Source organism: Ascaphus truei, chromosome 5 (genome assembly GCF_040206685.1).
Source record: "Ascaphus truei isolate aAscTru1 chromosome 5, aAscTru1.hap1, whole genome shotgun sequence".
Lineage (NCBI taxonomy): Eukaryota > Metazoa > Chordata > Amphibia > Anura > Ascaphidae > Ascaphus > Ascaphus truei.
In genome coordinates, this window is record NC_134487.1 from 90,431,109 (window position 1) to 90,452,612 (window position 21,504).

Below are 21,504 nucleotides of genomic sequence, written 5' to 3' on the forward strand. Positions count from 1 at the left end.
CAGCTGCTACAGTAGATCAAGGAACTACATATGATGGACAAAGAAGAATTGTAGAGATGGCAGCGTGTGCATCAAAATCCTAGTAGATGGTAACGAATCAACTGTTTAACCTGATTGCCACACCTCGTGGTTCTGCTTAATTTTTCTTTTTTGCGAGGGCTATGGAGCATAAAGAAGGGCCTTTCCTTTAATCTGAGAAGAACTCGATATTGGAACTGCTTTGTTGACATAGTAAGCTCAGGTCAGGAGAGGCACTGATGAAGGAGACTGATGGAGAGAGATAATAGCTCAAGCCCCTAGATCCATGACCAACTGTTGCACCTCTTGCAGTTCTACAAAAAAAGAAAAACTTCACCTTTTTTTTAATACTAGTAATTAAGATAGGGATTTAGTGAAACAGAGCAAGGGGATGGGAAGACAGTGTTAAAAAGCACCCGAGCCACAGCAAAGAAGGTAGGAGTGGGGATATGATTACAGAAGTATTGACAGTCACACTGGAGATAATTAATGGTCAACACAGAAATTACAAGCACTACCTATCTGCCAATGGTTTGTGCTTGGCCATTAGACAACCAATCCCTATCCATAGACACTACCAGTATGACTACCAACCTAAACTCCAATTGGCTAATGGTGTATTTCTGTGTATATGTATATATGTTCTTCATTTTCATGAGCGACAAAAGTCCACAATTGGCAAAATTGTGCACATCTCTAATTGCCAGCATGTTACCTTTCACAATTCACTTTGGGTCCCATTTACCAAGCAGTCTTTTGCCATACGGCACTTACTGGCACTGAAGATACCTTACAACCCATTCAAGTCAATGCCATAACCTCCTGTTACAACGGCACAAAAGATGAGACTGTAACCTCTTTGGGCAAAGGACTGGATCATGACCTGTAAATTGTGATATATATGTAGCACCTGTTCCCTCCCACCAGCTTGTTCGCGCGCTCGCTCGCTGGTGGTGTATGGGAGCAGCAACAGGACAGGGGTTTCCTTCTTTGGGTGGTGCAGAGCCTCCATCCTATAAGCATCCTGGCAGGAGGCATGATTGGTCCCCACAGGCACATACAGTACTCTCTCCAAGATAGACGCGGAGACTCTGGATGGTACAACTGGTCTTTATTCCTCCTCACATTACACACACACACACATATATATAGCAAATGGAAATATTGCTGAGTGCTCATTTTAACGTCTTAGGCAGGTCTGCAACCCTGCCTTTCACCATTATCACCCAGCATACAGTGCTTCCACTGCAGCAAGGGATTCTGGGAAATGACATGCAAATGAGCAAACAGTGCCACCTTTTTCTTCAAATCCATTTTGACATGGACCCCTATAAGCTTATGCTTGCTGCATTGCACAGCTTTTCAGCACAGCCTGGGTTAAGATGCATAGCCAGTAAACCTACCCACAGACAGCTGTTTCGATCTTTTGAGTCTCATCAGTGTCAGGCTGGTTATACTGGCTTTGCAATTTGAAGCTTGAATAGGTATTCACCACACATTAGTTAAGTTATGGTTATACATATACATATATATATATATATATATATATATATATATATATATATATATATATATGTATATGTATATGTATATGTATATGTATATGTATATGTATATGTATATGTATATATATATATATATATATATATAAATATAATTTTTTTTATGTGTATACTGTATACTGCCAGTATATCATATGAAATAATAATTATCGTGGTTAGAAAATGTTTTCACAATACAGTGGCGTAGCTAGATATGCGCGGGCTCCTGGGCAAACATTCTTTCAGGGCCCCATTAATATTAATACGGACTGCAATTTGTTTCTCCCTCCCCCATCCTCTCCCTGATCCTCTCTTTCATCATCCCTCCTTATCATCATCCCTCCTCATCTCTCCTCAGCTCTCCCCCTCATCACCATCATGAGCTCTCCATGACCAACTGTTGCACCTCTTGCAGTTCTACAAAAAAAGAAAAACCTCCCCTTGTTTTTTTATACTAGTAACTAAGATATGGATTTAGTGGAACAGAGCAAGGGGATGGGAAAACCATCATCATTATCAGCTCTCATCCCATCATCATCTCTCCCCACATCATCATCAGCTCTCCCCCTCATCATTAGCTCTCCCCTCATGATCATCAGCTCTCCCCCTCATCATCAGCTCTCCCCTCATGATCATCAGATATCCCCACATCATCAGCTCTCACTCTTATCAGCTCTCTCCATCATCATCATCATCATCATCATCATCATCATCATCATCATCATCATCATCATCACCACCACCACCACCACCACCACCACCACCACCACCACCACCATCATCATCATCATCATCATCATCATCATCATCATCATCATCATCATCATCATCATCATAATATCTCCCCCTCATCATCATCATTATCAGATCCCCCCTCATCAGATCCCCCCCTTCTCCTCCTCCATGCCTGTTGTAATGGAGACAGGCGCGGTGAGATGGTATGCGGCGACGGAGGGCCCCCGTTGTTAAAGGATAAGCCGGTAGAAGAATGAGCACTTGAGGCAGAGGCAGAGCAGGACAGCATGAGGTGAAGAGCGCGCTCTTGCAGCAGACACCAGAAGTATGAAAGACTTCCGGGTCAGACCACTGGGGGGCTTATCCTTTAACGCCGGGGCCCCCCTGCCGCATACCATCTCCCCCCTCTCCATTTCTATAGGGGGAGGGGAGAGCGGGTCCCCCAAGAGCACGGGCCCCCAGACTTTTCCCACGCTGTTCGGGCTATAGCTACGCCTCTCTCACAATTACATTTCTAAAGAATGTACCACACTGTTAGAACTTGTTTAAATGAGGATGTATAGTTAAAAGGATCGGTGAGTAAAGACACAGAGTTTGGATCAGGGGAACCTGGTTCAATTCCCAGTGTCTGCTCCTTGTGACCTTGTGCATGTCACTCCCTGTGCCTCATGCACCAAAATAATAGATTATAAGATCATCTGGGCAGGGACTGTGTCTGTAAAAATTTCTATGTGCTGCGTATCGCTCACTCTACTGTAATTGTGAAGAGCTTTGAGTCCCATTGGGAGGAAAGCGTTATATGAAATAAAATTATTATTATAGTAAAACTGCTTGAGAATGAACAAATATATTATAAACAGAATATTAAGACACATGCTTCTGCACATCAATTCTGAAACAAAAATGTCACTAAATGATTCAGGAAGTATTTAAACTAACAAGCAACAAAAGAAAGCATTCAGCCCCAGAAAAAAATGTGTCCCAACAAACCAGTATTTATCTCAATTACACACATTTCTGCCAACACAAACAACTGTTAAGAAGCTGAACCAAACAAACAAACAAACAGACAGGATTCTCTAGTTCAACATTCAATCCCTACTCTGCTCAATTTAAAAATAAAAGGGTTTCCAGCCTGTTCATACATGTCTTCCCTACAAAAATGTGTTATACACTGAATTAAAAGTAGATGGTTATATCTGTATATGTTGAGTGTTATCCTACTATTAGAGTAATGTATCTTTCCTCATGTGATAAATTGGGTAACAGAAAAAGCATAATTGCCTTATTTCCTGGCACAAAATATTCATAAAATTATCATTTATTTGCACATTTAGTCTTAATATTTCCTTTCTTTTATTGTAGCAATAGAAATAAGGAATATGGAACATCTCTTAATTATCTTCATGAAATATGAAAAGTTCAGTCCGCGATCTGGCTCTTTAAACTTGGAGTGTTGGTCCCTCTCAGTTCTCTTGCTGCTTCTGTGTTTATGAGGTGTCTCCCCCACCTCCAAATGTGGTCTCCACCGGAACCCCGATGGTGATACCAATATCAGCAAAACAAGAAAAAACACAAAAGCGCACCAAGATGAGAGATAGATATTGTATTAGCAACAAATAATAAAATTAGTAACTTACATATAAAATTTCTTTAATAATCCCCGATTCTGGTGTCTATCACAGGAGTAGGGCATCACATAGGAAGTATGAAGGGTAATCTCAGTTCTGAGAGATCAGACCCGCGCGCTGGGGCTGTCTCTGTTCACTCTCCTGTCCTCCACGTGTGGTAGCGTGGTGCAGAGTGTAGCACACATGTGCAGGAACCGGGGCCTTCAATAGGTGTCCTTAGGATGCCTGTCCGTTTTTGATAGCATAGAAACGATCGGAAATAAGCAGGAACGGTACACTTGAGTGTGTACTGGTGGTGGGTAGTAAAACCGCCAGCCACAACAGTCGCGACGCGTTTCGTTTAACAAAGTAAACTTCTTCAGGTGATATGGCCTACCACACGTGGAGGACAGGAGAGTGAACAGAGACAGCCCCAGCGCGCGGGTCTGATCTCTCAGAACTGAGATTACCCTTCATACTTCCTATGTGATGCCCTACTCCTGTGATACACTGGCGACACACTTTATTCGAGCTCGGCTAGTCCCACGAATTTGGGTATACCCGGGTGTATTGAGGTTTGTGACTGTTTTCTGCCCGAGTGCATTGGGTTATTTTCCAGGCAGGGATTGAAGCATTTTATTCCCGCTGGCTGCAATACTGCACAGTATATATATATATACTGCATTACAATTCATGAATTTATGCCATCTGGTAGACACGCGAAGCATTGCAGCCTATTAAATCCTAATCATTATCATTTAACAGATCAGCCGCCCGTCAGCCAGGCATGAACCCAGGCTGGGAAGGCAAACGCAACGGGGCTTGTCAGAGGTGAGGAGCGGCGCATTCCAGGTATCTGCCAGGTACATACTGGGTATTTGCTCGAATAAAGTGTGTCGGTGCAGTACACACCAGAATCGGGGATTATTAAAGAAATTTTATATGTAAGTTACTAATTTTATTATTTGTTGCTAATACAATATCTATCTCTCATCTTGGTGCGCTTTTGTGTTTTTTCTTGTTTTATGTTCATGAAATACTGTAACTGCCCACACTCATGAGATACTATTTTCCAAGTGCCTTCCTAAATATGATCATATTTAAACGTCTCACTAAATGGCTCTTTGGTTAAAGCAATGACCTGTTATACTTCAAAATCTTTTTAGTAGGAAATATTTTTCTAAATTGCTAGTCATCTGTTTAAAACCCACGGATTTGTGGATATTGGTAACTTAAGGCTTCTGTGTTCTCCAATGACCATACGTATGCAAATGATTTCACTCTCAGCATTTAAGTAAGCTACATAAGGGCTAAATTCAAAAAGTTTGATCAACCTTTAAAACCGAAAGATGCTAGCAATATTGCCCAATTTTGACAGAGAATCGATTTTTGAAAATTAGTAGGCCAATTTAATGAAAAAGTACTCCCATTTATAGTTTTCATTTGATATTTGTTTTTTCAAACAACTTTCAAGCTTTTCTTCCCAAATTTAGCTTTTTTCAAGCTTTTAAAATGCAAAAAATGCTGTTTAAGCTGCGAATTCAATCTTTTCTGAAAGTCATAGTAAGTAGCTCTGTCACCTTCTCGTCTTGATCCTCTACTGAGGTTGGATGTTCACATGATCTATGAAGATGGATCACAGAGTTTTTGATCCAGCAATTTGTGCTGCTGATTTTTTGTTATTATAATGGTGTTTTTTTTAACCTGTGCTGGAAATACCCTGCAACTAATACAGCATGTGAAACCCTCATTCCTGAGATACAGTATGTGGTTGCCTGCAAAACACAAATGTCTATTGGCGTCAGACTTGCACCTGACACATTTTTAGTCTTTTGATGGGAAAAAGGGAAGTCAAAAACTAGAAACATCATCGGAACAGGGGGGGGGGGGGGGGATTGGAGTAGATTCCCAGGAGATCAGGGGTCAGGGAATCAGCTTTTTTAATATTAAAATTCAAATATTTGCGGTGATTGCTGATTTAAGCATGAGATTATATATATATATATATATATATATATATATATATATATATATATATATATATATATACCATAATACTGAGTTAAGTTATGGTGAGTAAAAAAAGTGACAAAATGTATTTGCATATATATATATATATATATATATATATATATATATATAGTGCAGAATAAATGAGGGTTGCTGTGACTTAGACAGGGATTGGAACCTTTGTATATCAGTATTGCTTGACCTGAGGAAGAGAGGAAAACTCTCGAAAGCTTGTCCTATGACATAAATTGTTAGTCCAAATAAAAAAGGTATCACCTAATACTGAAGAACTCATTTATTCTTTAATCGCAACTGGACAAACACGGCTATTTCCGTTGTGTGTGTGTGTGTGTGTGTGTGTGTGTGTGTGTGTGTGTAATTCATTTTATGCAGACCAAGCAATATCCTACATGTGTTTTGTTTTTTTAATAAATCAGTTCTGCACTATGAGAAAATATTTGTAGCATTTTTTAAACAACTCTGAATTACATTTTTAATGTATAATAATGTAACAAGCATTTTTTGTTTCTATATCAACCATTTATGAAGTCACATCCCCTTCCTCTTCTGAAACAGGCTCGGGCACACCCCTTTTTGTGCTCAGCCCTCTCTCTAGCAGTGGACCAATTTAATTTATCTAGTGACTGCCTGGTCCCATGATCTTCTCCACCGAACTTTGCATCTTTGGTCCTCTCCTGCTACACTGACATCAATTTAGTCAACCCCCCAGCTAAATCTTCGGAGATCGATCACAGGAGAATTGATTAATCAGCAACTTAGCTAATTACTTATAATTGTGTGGGTTGTATTTATGCACATATGAAAGAGAGACAAATCAAATAAAAAAAGGCAGCTTGGAAGGCTTCTTTCATTTGAATGTAATTCACACCAACATTGGCCACACTGTAGCACACAATAGGTGGAACCACAACAGCACAATGTATTATATTTGTCTGACAGTCTTTGTGCTCTCTTTTCTGCTTCAAATGTGTAACTTTTGAAAGCTTGGGAAATGTAACAAGAGAGTCAAATTAACTCATAGATACAATGCTGAAGTAGTTTGAAGAAATGCACACTGAAGATTTTTTTCACATTTTAATTAATAGGTATATTTATTTCTAGCTGTTGTTGAGAACTGCATACAATAAATCAGTGGGAAACTGTCAGTACTGCAGATAATTGCACCATAGGCCATTGCAGTACAATGGTCTGGAAGCTTTAATAGATGCCAAACAACCCAAGAATTTATATAAAAAATGTATTGAGTTTAATTGTCCACAGCAGGACTACCCCTGTAATCCGCTGCCTCAGGTAAATTACATTAAGCATATTTAGAGTTATTTCTTCCCCAAATGAAATTGTAAACAACTTGTAAAATCAGCAAGTAAAAGGCCATATTTAATAAGCAGTCTTCTGCCCTAAGGCCCCTCCCGAGCTGGAAAACACCTTAGGGTGCGGTCCCAGTCACAGAGGGAGAGTTTGCAAAGGGAGAGGGCGTGGTGGGGGGTTTGCAGGGGCGTGGCCATGACCTCACGCAGTTGGTTTGCCCTCATTGGCTGAACCGCCGGCGGGGGTATGGCCACGCCTCCGTCTGACACTCTAAACTCAATTTCACAGTCTTTACTGAAAACCTGTCGCGCACCGCTGGGGAAATGTGCGCGACAAGGTAATAACTGGGACCGGACTGACTGGGGGGGGCGGTGCTTGAACGCACAACGCACGCTGTAGAAGGTACTGGGGCCGCAGCCTTACAGCTAATTCAAGTCACTGGGCTGTAAACTTGTGCAACACTAGAAGGTGTCCTATCGCAGAACACTGCTTAGTAGATATGGGCCATAATTGATTTACTGGAATCCTTTTATAAAATAGTCCTATTGTAGGAGATTTACAAGCGTTCAAAAAGTTCACCATCATGTAAACATTGCAGCAATATGCATGATTATCCAGTGCCTTGGCAAATGTAAAATTGCTATGTTGCTCCAGATTACCAGTCAGTTTTAGCCACAGCTAACGTACAAGTTGGATTGTGTTATATAGGAGATAAGTGTTCCTTCGTGTGATAAAGCCAGCATGAAGCCTGCCACTAATATATATTCTGCTACGCCAAATAAAAAGGTATCATATTCCCATTTAACATGACTTCCAGAACGTAATCCATACATTTGGCGAATCTAAAAACGTACGCTGGTTGCATTTCAATATGAAAGATTGCTTGGGTAGATCAACTAAGAGGCACTGAAGTTTTCATGTGACATTATACAGCCAGACTGGTTGGTGCTGTATTGCAGTATGAATATATTACCATATTTACTAATGTTTCTTAGGACATTAAAGCGCTTTTTCTTTTTTTAACATTTATTTACATTTTTTACACAGGATTGAAGCAGGGTATCTCCGGCGCTAAACCCTGTTCACTTAAGCTCCGGGAACCTTCTGCTTCTACAGATACATACCTCTGTCGTAGGTGCCGGTATCCACTTAGGATGGGTATCAGGGTTCACATTATGGCAGCTTTTCAAATCTCCCACGTCCTGTCGGCCAATAGGAAGCTGTGACATTCCTATTAGCCCATGTGACATGGAGCTTTAAACAGCACAGAGATACCGGTACCTCAGTTGGGGTAAGTACCTCTGGAAGCGGGGGTCCCCGGAGCAGAAATAAATGTGGTTCAGCTCCGGAGACCCTCTGCTTCAATCCTGTGTAAAAAGAAATTAAATAAATGTTAAAAAGTGCTTGGAATGCCTCTTTAAGACTTCAATGGCAGTTTTAGGCCACATCGTACCTTAAACCTGAAACCATATTTAATTAAAATTCATACAAGCTGTCCTGGTAAGTACTGTAGCAGCACCAGATCTCTCTCCTGGCATCCTCGTAGTGTAGTCTGCAAGCCTTCTTCTCTGGCAGTATATGTTGCCCTACAGTATTTCTCCGTCTCTCTGTCTCTGTACAGATGATACAGTTGTAAAGCTTGCTCATACTGTACAGTCATGAAAGAAAGTCTGAATTTGTGTCAAACAAAAAGGGAAAGATGTATAAATTAAACAACATATAAATTGTAAGACACAATTTGTTGTATATCTGCTGGAGTGCCCTTGCGGCCTCCAATACGTAGGCAAAACCATCCAGCCCTTACGCACCTTTATCTTGGAGCATGTACTGTGTGTTTCATATTTAAAATGTCCAATATACTATAGCATTACAAATATGAGATTTTTTATTCTCATAAAACCGTGAGATGGGTATATGATCGTGATACTTTTTCATGGGTATAGGTCTCATAAATATTGTACTGTAGATTTATTTCAGATGTTTTAACATTGGCTTTTGTTAACTTTGATATACAGTAGCATTGTCCCCCCCCCCCCCCATGTTACCCTATGACACACAAAAGGAGTCTATGACAACTAATAGGAGGAACGGTTTAAAACAAATATTTTTTGTTATATGTTTTATTTCAGGCGATCACAATTTTAATTATTTTCATCTATTTATTTATAGATCTTTGTTTATAGGTTGATTATATATTTAACTTTTAATTATATGAAGGTGTTTAAATAAACTGTTAAATATATTGTATTTTCTTTTATTTGCATAAATACAAGTATAAGTGTTATCCCATGTAGGGAGGTAACCATATTTCTTAATAAGCATTATCCAGCAGTCCATTAGAAATAGGTGACTATTTGATTAATGAATTGATCATTATGATGATGGACACTGCTATATAAAGTCTGAAAATGTCGACAGGGAGCCTAGTTTCCTGAAGAAGCCCAAACCAGACGAAATGTGTTGAGTCCAAGTGAGAGTTGCAGAACCTGCTGAGAAAATCCCTGTGAGCTGCTGTGCAGGGGGAGCAGTCAGACCGGAAATGACGTCAGACACTCAGAGAGACGAGGATCCTTGCAGTGTGGAAGTCTGTCTGAGCTCCGACGGTAGTGGTTCCTGCTGTGCATTGTGCACTACATGTGTGTTATTACCTTGAGAAATGTGAGTGTGATTGCCCCAAGATGCCCGCTTCATGCAATATACTTGTTTTATACGATCTGCACTATGTCTGGTTTTTCTTTCTGTGAGAGAGGTAGGACCCACATAACATTGAATTATTGTATGCGAGTCTATGGAATGATATATGTTCTTTACTATATGTCACTTAATCACTAACATTCACTATTGGTTTATATTTTTTATATATATTGATTATGTATTATATTTGTCACTGTTTGCGCTTCAACAACCCCATGTTTTTCTATCTCTCTGTCTCTGCCTGGACAATTTGAAATAGTCATCCTGCAACTATCACTGTGGCAAAAAGTGTAAACCTCAATAGCAGGTATAAAAATCTAATTAAATGGAGGAAAGGAACAGCAAATACAGTCTGAGAGCAGATATTACAGTATATTACATCCACTGCTCAAGTTGCAGTCCTCAGCATTTTAGTCTCCCTATTGTGAGAATGTACTTACAATGAAGTGTTCATTCAGGGCAGCTCCCACGCCCCCAATATGTTCTACCTTGAAAGTGACGCAAGGTTAGGCATTTTTTAAGTTGGTAGTGTTTTCTATCCCAACTACTAGTGATGTGAAATACAATGGAAGCAGAATCTGTAATAGTGGAAAGGTATATCTGTAATTTGGATGTACTGTATCTGTATTTTGTATTACATATGGGAATTTCATTTGAACAGTTCTTTAATAGTTAAATTATAAAACATAGAACCCAGTAATCACGAACATTTCCGCTGTTAAACATAGTGCAGTGCTATTTTGGTGGGATTGCAGCGTAAAAGGGATTTTTCAAATTCAAAACCACACTAGTTAGAGTTGACACATTATTGCTTTGGCTTTAAAGCTACCGCTGTTTAGTAAATATGGCATGAATACATCTATTCATTGGTTCATAATCTTCTTACAGAGTGATACCTATATTTACTAAGCCATGCTATTCTATAAGAGAAAACCTTCTGGCTCATTCATTAAAATGTTTTTTTTTATGACATATAGTAGCACCACTTAGTAAATATGGTTGACTGCCCTTAGATGTTTTACAAAACTTTAGCCAATATAGCTTCAGCCAAAAGACGTCACCTGGAGTCATAAAATGTAGAATGGTCCATGTTGCTGCAAAATAAATCTACCCTATTGAGTCTTTTCATGCTTTTGAATCATCTACTCAAACTATTACTACAACAAATGACTGTCCCCTGCTGCACTCTTAGGGCCCTAGTCAATACAGTCTGAAGCAGTGCAATCATATTGAACAAGGCCCTGAATCGGATGCCAAGCCTTGGCAGATGCACTGACTTGCAGTAGTTCAAATAACAAAGCACAATACAGAATGCACTATACATTTTAAACACTCAACCTCATACAGCATGTTGAAATCATGGGTCTGTATTAAACTGCAATATCTGGTCTATATGAGCAAACCAGAAAGCCCATCCACTGTATATATGCACTGTACATATACTTTAGTACATAACTCAATGACTGTGCTTAAAGAAAATACTAGACAGTTCATTATTGTAAAATCAGAGCATCTGCTTCATCCTTCAATATCCAATCCTACTGTATATTAGCAGAAGCAGCAAGTTGAAGAACCTTTGTACAAGAAGCAATCGGCGGCACCATCCAAGCTACAACCAGAGAGCACTCATGCAGCAACTGTGCCTGGTTTCTTTTTAATAAAGAATATGACATCATTGCAAAAATAAAGAAATCATAAACTTCAGAATCAATTACCACTACATTTACAGGCTAGCACAAAAAATAGTCTGCACACCATGCTGTAATATTAATGTTACATTTTGGCTCGTGTTTACTAAGCAGTCTTCTGCAATCTGAATCATGTAATTCAATGGTGTTGTGCAGTGCCAGAATGTATCCCGTAGCATCGAAACCTTTAGCCTAAATCTCTGTATTTTAATGGAGTATTTTTACACTTCTTAACGTCATAACACAAATACTAGTTGTATCCCAGTGCAGTCATAACAACTGGAGTTCTAAGGGGCACATGGGGCAAAACATCTGCGCCATATGTATCAAAACAAGAAATCCCATTGAAGTCAATGGGATTTTTTTCTTTGATACATACAGATGTAGCAAAACTTACTGTCCCCAGCACCTCGGCCAAAAAAGCAAACGACGTCAGCGATGGAGACAGTGTCTTCCATGATTGCACTGCAGGGGGGCCATGCTTCCAGATTGGTGTAAATCTGTCTGGGGCCACGATTGTCATAGTTGTGGGACAACGAGTGGCCTCTGAAGGACAAACAGTAAGTCTTGCTACACCTGTATTGTGCAATTGTTTTACTTTTGTCTTGGTACATATGCCCGATGTGTATCACAGATAAAAAACCCATTGAAATAAATAGGATTTTTCTGGAGCAATGGAGCCCCGCTTTTTCCTTGCCTCAATATCTTGAACAATTTTCACATCTTACACAATTTCCAACTTTTTAATTAGTTTACATGAATTTGTGTAGATGCATATATGCATAAAAGAGAGAATGAACCACACAGTTTGTGTTTTCCTGAAGTGACAAAAACAGTTACACTAGTTTCAACTACAATTTCTACTCCATAGTCCAAAAAGCTGGTGAAAGACAGCCAAGGTGTTATGATTCCCTTATACATTGACAGTTAAGGAAACAATAAGCATATTACTAAAGTATGGACAAACAAAAGGCAGCTTTTGTGGTTCAGTTTCTCATGTTCCTTCTGTACACAGTCAGGTAATAATGTATTGTCCACTTCATCACAACATGTGTATTTCAAATGAAAACTATATTCTTTACGATGACAGAAACTGAGAACTCTTTACATGTTATTAAACAAGTGGAAAAGGTTGATAGCATTAAAAGAGAATCAATTAAGTTCAGCCTTACCTTTTTCTGATCTTCTAACTTATGACTTATTGGATTCTTCCCATGTTTACTCATTTCCGAAGATAAATCCATCACATTTAATATCTGCCCTTCGGAGTGGAGTTTCCTCAGCAAACCAATCCACAATTCAGGAGTTACAAACACGCAGATGTGCCTTTTCTTCCATCACAACAGTTCTCTGAACTTTATTGAGTCCAGGGAATGATTTAAAAATGCATGTACCGAACAGAGACAATAAACCTTGCAATTTTCTCTTGGAGCTTTCAAAATCAGCATATCGCTTTAAAAAATAAATCTCACTTTATTAGACATATATCCAGTTAGTACTTGAACTCCAGTCGCTATCTTTTGCTTTCTTCACTGCTTTCCATCTTTAGTAAGATTTACATCTTGCCTATGGACCTGTAAAGAAAAACATTGAAATTCAGTTTCCATTCTAAAACCAATCATCTCGCATTGTGCAATATGTATATGACCTTCCATGCTAGCTGGAAAAAGAGTCTATTAGCTACTGTATCCATTACAGTTTTCAGCTATCTGTATTGCTCTCCCCATTGTCTCCCCCCTCCCCCCCCCAGTCTATATAATACAGCAAGGAGAGGGCAATGCACAATTGTTTATTGCACATTTCCCCGCTTATCACTGTATTATTTGTTCTGAAGTGTTTCCTATGGTTTTAGGGAAGGGGTTCTGAACATACATAATAATTGTATTTCCTATGATATTATAAAAAGGGCATCAGAATTCATTTACTACAGGCACAGCAAAAATTAGCACCAATTATAATGGTCCTCTGAAACCATACAGCCCTCACTGCGAGTAAACCCAAGACAACTACAGAGAGCTATAAAGTTCACAGTTCCATATGCAATAGTATATTTTTCAAGACTGGACAAAGGTCTGGTAGCTGTATTAACAGCTGTATTAACCGTGCAAAAGTGAATGTGTTGTAGGTTGTGATAGCTTTTAAATAAAGGGCTTCTTCATAGTTGCAATACGTGTAGAAAGCTTTAAAGAAAACTCACATACAGTATGTACTGTGATCCATTATCACCACATACAGTACTGTACCACACTCACTCAGTGCAATAATTCATATATTCCTTACTCTGTGATATTGGTTCCATATGAAATAGATGAATACATAGTACCCAATGTATTTCTAGTGCGTCATTACCACTACAGTATTTTACTTGGTTTCTCACCACACTGAACAGGAGTGTGAGACACTGATAAAAAAAACATGAGGTTCTCAGTTGACATACAGTACACAGCAGTAGACGTGTCAAGTTTAAGATATAAAAATGTAAAATTAATTTTAGAAATCTTCTTAAACATATATTTTAAGGGAGGATAATAATGTACCATACATTCTCAAAAATAATACATGTATTGTATTATTTGATCCAAGAGCTTTTTTTAATGTGACCATTGTAGCTGTATTTATGATTTAGTACAATAGTTATACTCTCATTTCACTTTGCAGTTTAAATGACGCTTGTACGATATATAACTAATAATCTTGCTCTCTCATTTTGTGTTAATGCATAAGGAATTTAATATTGAGCATCTGCTGCGGTCTAGTGAATACGGAACATTCAGAACGTTCTATGATACACAGTAATTCGACTGTATGCACCTACATTACCTTCCCCATCATTTTTCAAACGCAGAGCTCATGAAATTGTAGTACTATATAATATTGCTTCTACTACAAATTGCTTAGGATAAATAATACTGTACAGTGGCCACTACAGGGATCGGCTTTCATACTGCGTACGGCTTCAGATCAGAGATAGCAGTACAAGACTTAGCTTGTGAAGTTGTTAGGTTTCAATACAATCAATGAAACATACTCTTTCTATTTAATAGATATTTGAAATGATAAACTGCGGGGCACTTGATCAGAAAGGCCACCCCCAGGGCCATGACATCGAACACCCCCAGAATTGTGATATCAAGCACCGCCATCAGCGTGATGTCACGTCAGAGCGTGGGGGCGTAATGGGAAGTAGGGTGCTGGAACAGGGCGGTGAGTTTATACATGTACTGTATGCCATCCTGAAAGATCACATTTGTGAGTTGCCATTTGTGTGTTTTTTTTGAGCCATTAAACTTACTATGCCATGTACTACACTATACAGGGTTTTTTTTTTAACTTTTATTTCTCTTGTATATGATTTAATATTGAGCAACTGCTATGGTTTAGTGACTATAGAACATTATATGATGTAAAGAAATTCTATGAACTTTCACTAACTTCCTCATCATCCTTCAAATGCAGAGCTAATAAAATTGTAGTCTTATATAATATTGCTTCTTTTCACTACTAAACATTGCTTAAGAGGAATAATAAAGTGGCCAGTGCAGGGATTGGCTTTTGGACTGCTGCAGATCAGACATAGTAGAAGCATGTGAGGTTTATTTTCTTCTTTTAAAAAGTCCATAGATATGAAATACTGCTTGTCACATACGGCACACCTGTGAGCAAGTGACCTGCATATGGGACCAGGGTTAATAATCAGCTCACAAGCAGCCACACTTTTCACCTGCGCAAAGGTCCCTCAGTGGACAATATCTCCCCTAAATCGGTCTCCATATACCTACTGTCATGAATAGCACTCAAGTGGGCAAGTGACTTAGATATGCAATCAGGGTTAATACACATGGCTACTCTAGCCAACTCACGTTTCGTCTGCGCAAGGTACCATCAATGAGTGAATATTAACCCCTTACTGCAATCATATCTATTCGCTGCCACACCCGAGAAATGCAAATAAAAGATACAATATTAATAAATCTGCCAGGGTCTCAGTTCCCTGTTTTTAATAGAAAAACTATGCACTAAACACACAAAACTCTGTTGTAGAAAAATGTGTCCAAAAATGTAAATACACTCTCCAGAGCGTGCAACAGTTCATTCAGAGCCCAAAGCATCCCTTATTAAATGTTTTAAATAATAAATAAGAATTCAGTGCTTAGATTACAGAAAAAGGATTACAATAACATACAATTACAATAAATTCTGAACAGTTTCTCAAAATAAAATTATAAAACCAAAAGAGAAAACCCTATGGTTATTACCATATATCAGGATTTTCCTCCAGAGAGGTCACTGGCGAAGAACTACAGTAAGAAATCATGTATTTGGTCCAAACACACCTCTGTTGAAATTAGAAATTCCTAATACATTGCTAAGACTTAAAAAAAAATTCCCCATGGAAATAACATAAGCCAACTCCCTGTCGTAAATTGACTATGAGATTGACAGCTTTATGACAGAGTAGAGAAAAAAACCTTTACAAACCTGTGTTACGCACTCAGAACTTTCCTTAACTAATACTTAGACATGTGAACCACATTAATACATTCAGGCGCTCATGGCAGATACAACAAGACTAAGCATCAACATCTTAACCTTAAACCTGAGCAACAAATGGATATCTATCCCCCAGTACCTATCAGACTTCCCATATCCGGACCCATTTCGCTCATCTCCCTGCCACAAATGCAAATATCAAAATTATATATGTGAGCATCGCTGTCATGTCCCTGGTTCCATGTTTCATATCTCTGGGATGGCATAGGATTGTCACACACCCTCGTAATCCATAAACCTATTCCAGAGATGCTTAAGAAACCTTTTGTTTAAGTCAGAGAACCCATATGTCCTTATCTCTAGATCATATCAGTTTCACAGTAGGCTTTGTAGAGGCATTAACAGGCCATAAACCATTATTTTGTACTTTTAAAACACAACTCTAATTAAATTTCCTTTGAAGGCCAACCCAATACATACAGTAGTATTTTTAAACCCAAATTGTGGCAATATTAACCCCTGAAGCACCACATGGATTCAAATACATACTATCTCATGATATTATCATGACAATACTTTACTAAAAAAAAATTGATATAGCAATAACAGGAACAATTGTAACAGTTGTACTATATTTTTTATTTAACGTACCAACAATGTATTTTTTTTGTCTAGATTTTACATTTACATTAAACTGTCAACCAGTGGTCAGCTTTTAAAGGAAGCCAGGGGGTGGGAGCTACTACAGGTAAATGCACTAATTTTGGTGCTACATGAAGGATATGCACAAAGGTGGCTACGGTATAATAAAACAGGGACAAAAATATTCACTGTGCCATCTGCCAGAGTGCCAGACACATACTGAATGGAAATACTTTATTTTAAAATAAAAAAAACTATACAAACTGCAGGAACTGATACCGCTGGCAAAGTGTTATTGGGTTGACAAGTCTAAGGCACCTTTGGAATGTCAGTTCCCAACAAGATCAGAAGTTGAACCCACACAACCTCTATTATTCAGAACAACAGCGCTAGTAGTGTGTGCTAAACCAGCTGATGGCTAGCAGTTAGCGACAGTTTTGAAAATCCGCCGCCCCTAGACACTTACATGTGTCGGTCACCTCCTTGCTGCATCATTTGAAACTGGGATTCCAAAGGAGATGAAGAGTGGCAGCAAGGAGGTGGCCGACACACGTAAGTGCGTTCCCAGCTGCAAATGTATATGGGGGCAGACATTTTTGCCGCCCCAAATTTGGCCGCCCTACGCCCAGGCCTAATGGGCCTAATCGGAAATCCGCTCCTGTTAGCAGTGCACGCTGTCTTCTAACAGTATACCTCCAAGATATCTACTGTATTATGTTGAATGTAACCTTGAAAGCACTTCAAGCACAAAGTAATAATGTAAAGTCAATAACTGTATTTATCAAAGAGGAAAACAGCTGCATAACTTGCATTATTAGTGAAATCCATAAACATAATAACAGGGGAACTAAGATGAGTGTGTGTAACCTAATGTACAGAGGGCTAATGAGTTACTAAGGCCAGACGAGAATGACTAGAAGATGAACAGAACGTGGGCTACCTCACTGTACTGAAAATGGGTGCCACCTCTGCTGCTCTAGGGATTACACCGTTATAATGTAACTGCGATTCGACAAGCAATTAATATTATTATTATCTGTAGATGAATATTCTTGGTAGTACAGTGTCTAGATGTTAGCAATTTTTAGATCAGACCAGGGCTCAAAAAATATAAAAACAAAAACTTGCTACCGCATTAGTTGAAAAATTAATTTATTACAAAAAAGTACATTTACAAAAATCAATTCAATCAAGGCAAATAACTTCACAAAAAAAATAATAGCAAGTTTAACGGTAGTTAGGTCATAGCTAAAGGTAGCATTACTCACATCCAGATCCTGAAATAGGTCTTTCTCAGGGTCTGGATAAGTGTAAGATCACAGTTAGGTGTGATTTAACTATCATATTGTTATTTACAAGGTTCCTTTACTCTCCTGTCTTCTTTTTTTACTTTAATTACTGTAAACAACTATTCAGGGACCTGTATATAGAAAACTCCCCAACGGGACAAACCGGTGCACAGCATGAATGGATGAATGAAAAATCAGACGGATTTATTAAATAAAAAACATGGACACCGAGGATTGAATTCCTGGACCTCGTCATCAGTATTGGAGAAGGAGGCGTTTTAAATACGGACATTTTCCGCAAAAAAACAGCCACTAACTCGATATTACTTGCTACGAGTTTTCACCCCGCCCATCAGGTTAGGGGTATTCCTACGAGCGAGTTTCTCAGACTGAAATGAAATGTTTCGACCCCATCTGACTTCTTATTAAGGTCAGGGGAGATGAAGCATAGATTCGCATAGATTCGCCCAGGGTTACAGTAAGACCACTGTTGAGAAAGGTTTCCGCAATAGTATGAAAAAATCACGTACTACACTTTTACAACCCAAACACATAACAACTGATCAGAAGGTCATCCGTTTTGTGGGTACTTACAATAAACAGTGGCCGCAATTGCGTAATGTCCTGCAACAACATTGGGATATACTAATGACAGACCCAGAACTAGCACAAGTCTTAGGTAAACAGGTGATTATGACGAGTCGTCGTTCACCTAATTTGAAGGACAGCTTAGTGAACAGTCATTATGTTCCTAATGTTGGTAAGACATTTTTATCAACTACCCCGAGAAGGGGCTTCACGAGGTGCTCAAACTGCTCAGCGTGTAAATTTATGGAGAACACGGTTGCTTTTTCTAACAGTACGAAGACCCATATTACAACATTAAGAACACACTCAATTGCAAATCTAAAGGGGTTATTTATTGCATTTTATGCCCTTGCTACCTACCCTATGTTGGAATGACCACAAGGGAGGTCAGGGTCCGGATTTTGGAACATGTTAGAAATGTCAAAAATGCACAAAAAGACCTTGATAATTTAAAAAAAATCACAACTATTGCTAGACATTTTCTAATTAAGCATAATGCGGATAGTACACTCCTGAGGGCCTTCGCAATTGAAAAAGTCACGCTGGGCATACGAGGTGGAGACCTTGAGAAGGCCCTTTTACGTAGGGAGACTAGATGGATTACGCAGACAGAATCTATGATCCCAAAAGGCTTGAACGATTATATAGGCTTTGCCATGTTTTTATAGAATTTCAGACATCACTACTCTTAGGCAATGTCACTTGGACTTTATTACCATAATTGATGCACTGCATATTTTTGTAAAAATAACTATCTTGCATCGATAAGAATATTTATTGCATGCCTTTGTTGTGTTTTCAATAGTTCGAGTATATCATTTGCATGGAATGGTGGTGGGGACGTGGAGTCGATTCGTGGATGCGTGGCTCAAGGCCGGGTCGACGGGAATGTGAAGTGGTCTGCGCCTTTTTCGGACCATCAACTTGAGACCTACGGGTTAAAGATCAACACTATGACCAGCATCATTCTCAAAGATCTAGACTTATGACATGATACATCTCAATTGACTTAAAGCAGCTATTATGCTCCTGGACATTCATCTGGACCTAGCTTATTGCTATATATCATCTACCCTCCTCCCTCACCTATTTCTATTCATTTGTGTGAGCAAACCTCCCCTAATGAGACAATTTGGGGTTCGGTTCTTTTCTCATGATAACACATTTTTTGTAGTCAAATTGGCTGATAGATATGAGGCTCTGTATATATATACAGCAGGGCCCCGCTCATACAGCGGGTTCCGTTCCAGGCCGCTGCTGTAAAGCGGAAATCGCCGTAAAGCGGGGCCCAACTGTACTGTATTGTACCTTTCAAAACAGAGATGCAGAGCTGTAAACCAACTCTTTCGCTGACAAATGGCATCTGAATAGGAGTTGCGCACGCACTAAAACTGTTGTTTAGTGACAGCCGGATACTTTGCTGCTGTGCACTTCATGACGAAAATCCCCGGAAAAACAGAACAAGTGCAGAACCTAATGAATATGGGTATACATTGGGAAACGCTGTATGAGCGGAACGCCATAAGGCGGAGCGCTGTAAAGCGGGGCCCTACTGTACATACCCTACTGTACATACTTTTTGAGTCAACATCAACCTGCCTAAATACGATTGTACAGTCCCTCTTGCGCATGTGCGAGTCTAATGTATTATGCTTAATGCAGATATGCAAATGTATACAGTTTAGTGTGATCATAACTTTGTCTCCAAAAATGCTTAAGAATGCTTCTAATTGGAGTTTGACTAAGGAGTATTGTGGATTAGCGATTTTCGCATTGCGCTGCTTTGCGCATGCGCATCACGCGTTTTGACGTTATGCAGGCTGCTCTGGTACTCATATGTCTCTTATCTGTCTTGGTTGCTTTGCGCATGTCCCCTTTTGCTAAAGCTGCGCATACGCAATATGCGTTAGGTCTGTACATGGGGAGTATATACCTCAGCATTGTGCCGCACTAACTCCTGTGGCACGGCCTTTAATGCGCATGCGCATTATGCATGGTGACGTTATACAGGAACTAGTCGTCGATAGCATGCGTTCCACCTTGACATGCGGAAGCACGGCCTACTATTCACATTAAAGATTACACACAGCTGCTTACCTCATCATTTGGCGCGAAAATCAACCCTTTTTAAACAGTGTTCTGTCCTAGCTTCCTCACCACTCCAAGTTTAAGTCCTCTGACGAAACGCGTAGGAGTGGGGGTTCTAAGCAGGACCCCTGGATAATGCAGTCACGTAACTATGCTACCTAACATTGTTGTGATTATTTTTCTGGACTTTCTGGACTTTGAACGCTTTTGATATTTATGTATGCAATATACAGGCTACTCAATTTTGCACTCTTTTTGAGAGCACGCATTTTTCATGTCACATGCGGGTTATTATATTCACTGTATAGAGTGATCCTCAGAGCTTAGCAACTAATTTCCCACAGAGACTCCAATTGCTGTGGGTTTGGATACATATATCTGCCTTTAAGATACAGAATTAATGCTTGATGAGGAAGTATTTTACATATACTGGTTTATCACTCCATGTCCTTAGGGACTTATTCCACCAGATGCATGTTTCATTTACTTGGAATTAGAAATAGCTTGTCAAAGAGTTTTTTGCATATCAAAGTGATTCTTGCAATTTTGTCTATACTAGGCATTAGGAGTTACACCATTAGTTTATCCCTACATCATGCAACAGTGTTTCTTTTGGGTAGTATTCGTGTCAGGGGTCCTAGCCTAATTTTTTAATATTTTTGTACTGTTATCTATGTAGCCATGCATAACAATGTCTACAATCATCTCTCCTGCTGGCAGTAAAACCTGGTAAGTTACAGGAATGCCAGAAGTAATCATGGAGGTTTGCCCTTACACCCTG

At 39.2% G+C, this 21,504-nt stretch overlaps 1 protein-coding gene across 1 annotated transcript in view; it reads right to left on the reverse strand.

Moving 5' to 3' along the window:
* NAV3 (neuron navigator 3) overlaps positions 1 to 21,504 on the reverse strand; it is an 879,638-nt gene that overhangs the window by 632,107 nt on the left and 226,027 nt on the right. The window contains exon 2 of the mRNA XM_075600199.1: positions 12,798 to 13,199. Within this exon, the coding sequence (XP_075456314.1) occupies positions 12,798 to 12,869 (72 nt within the window). The 5' untranslated portion in view covers positions 12,870 to 13,199. The remainder of the gene's footprint in view (positions 1 to 12,797; positions 13,200 to 21,504) is intronic.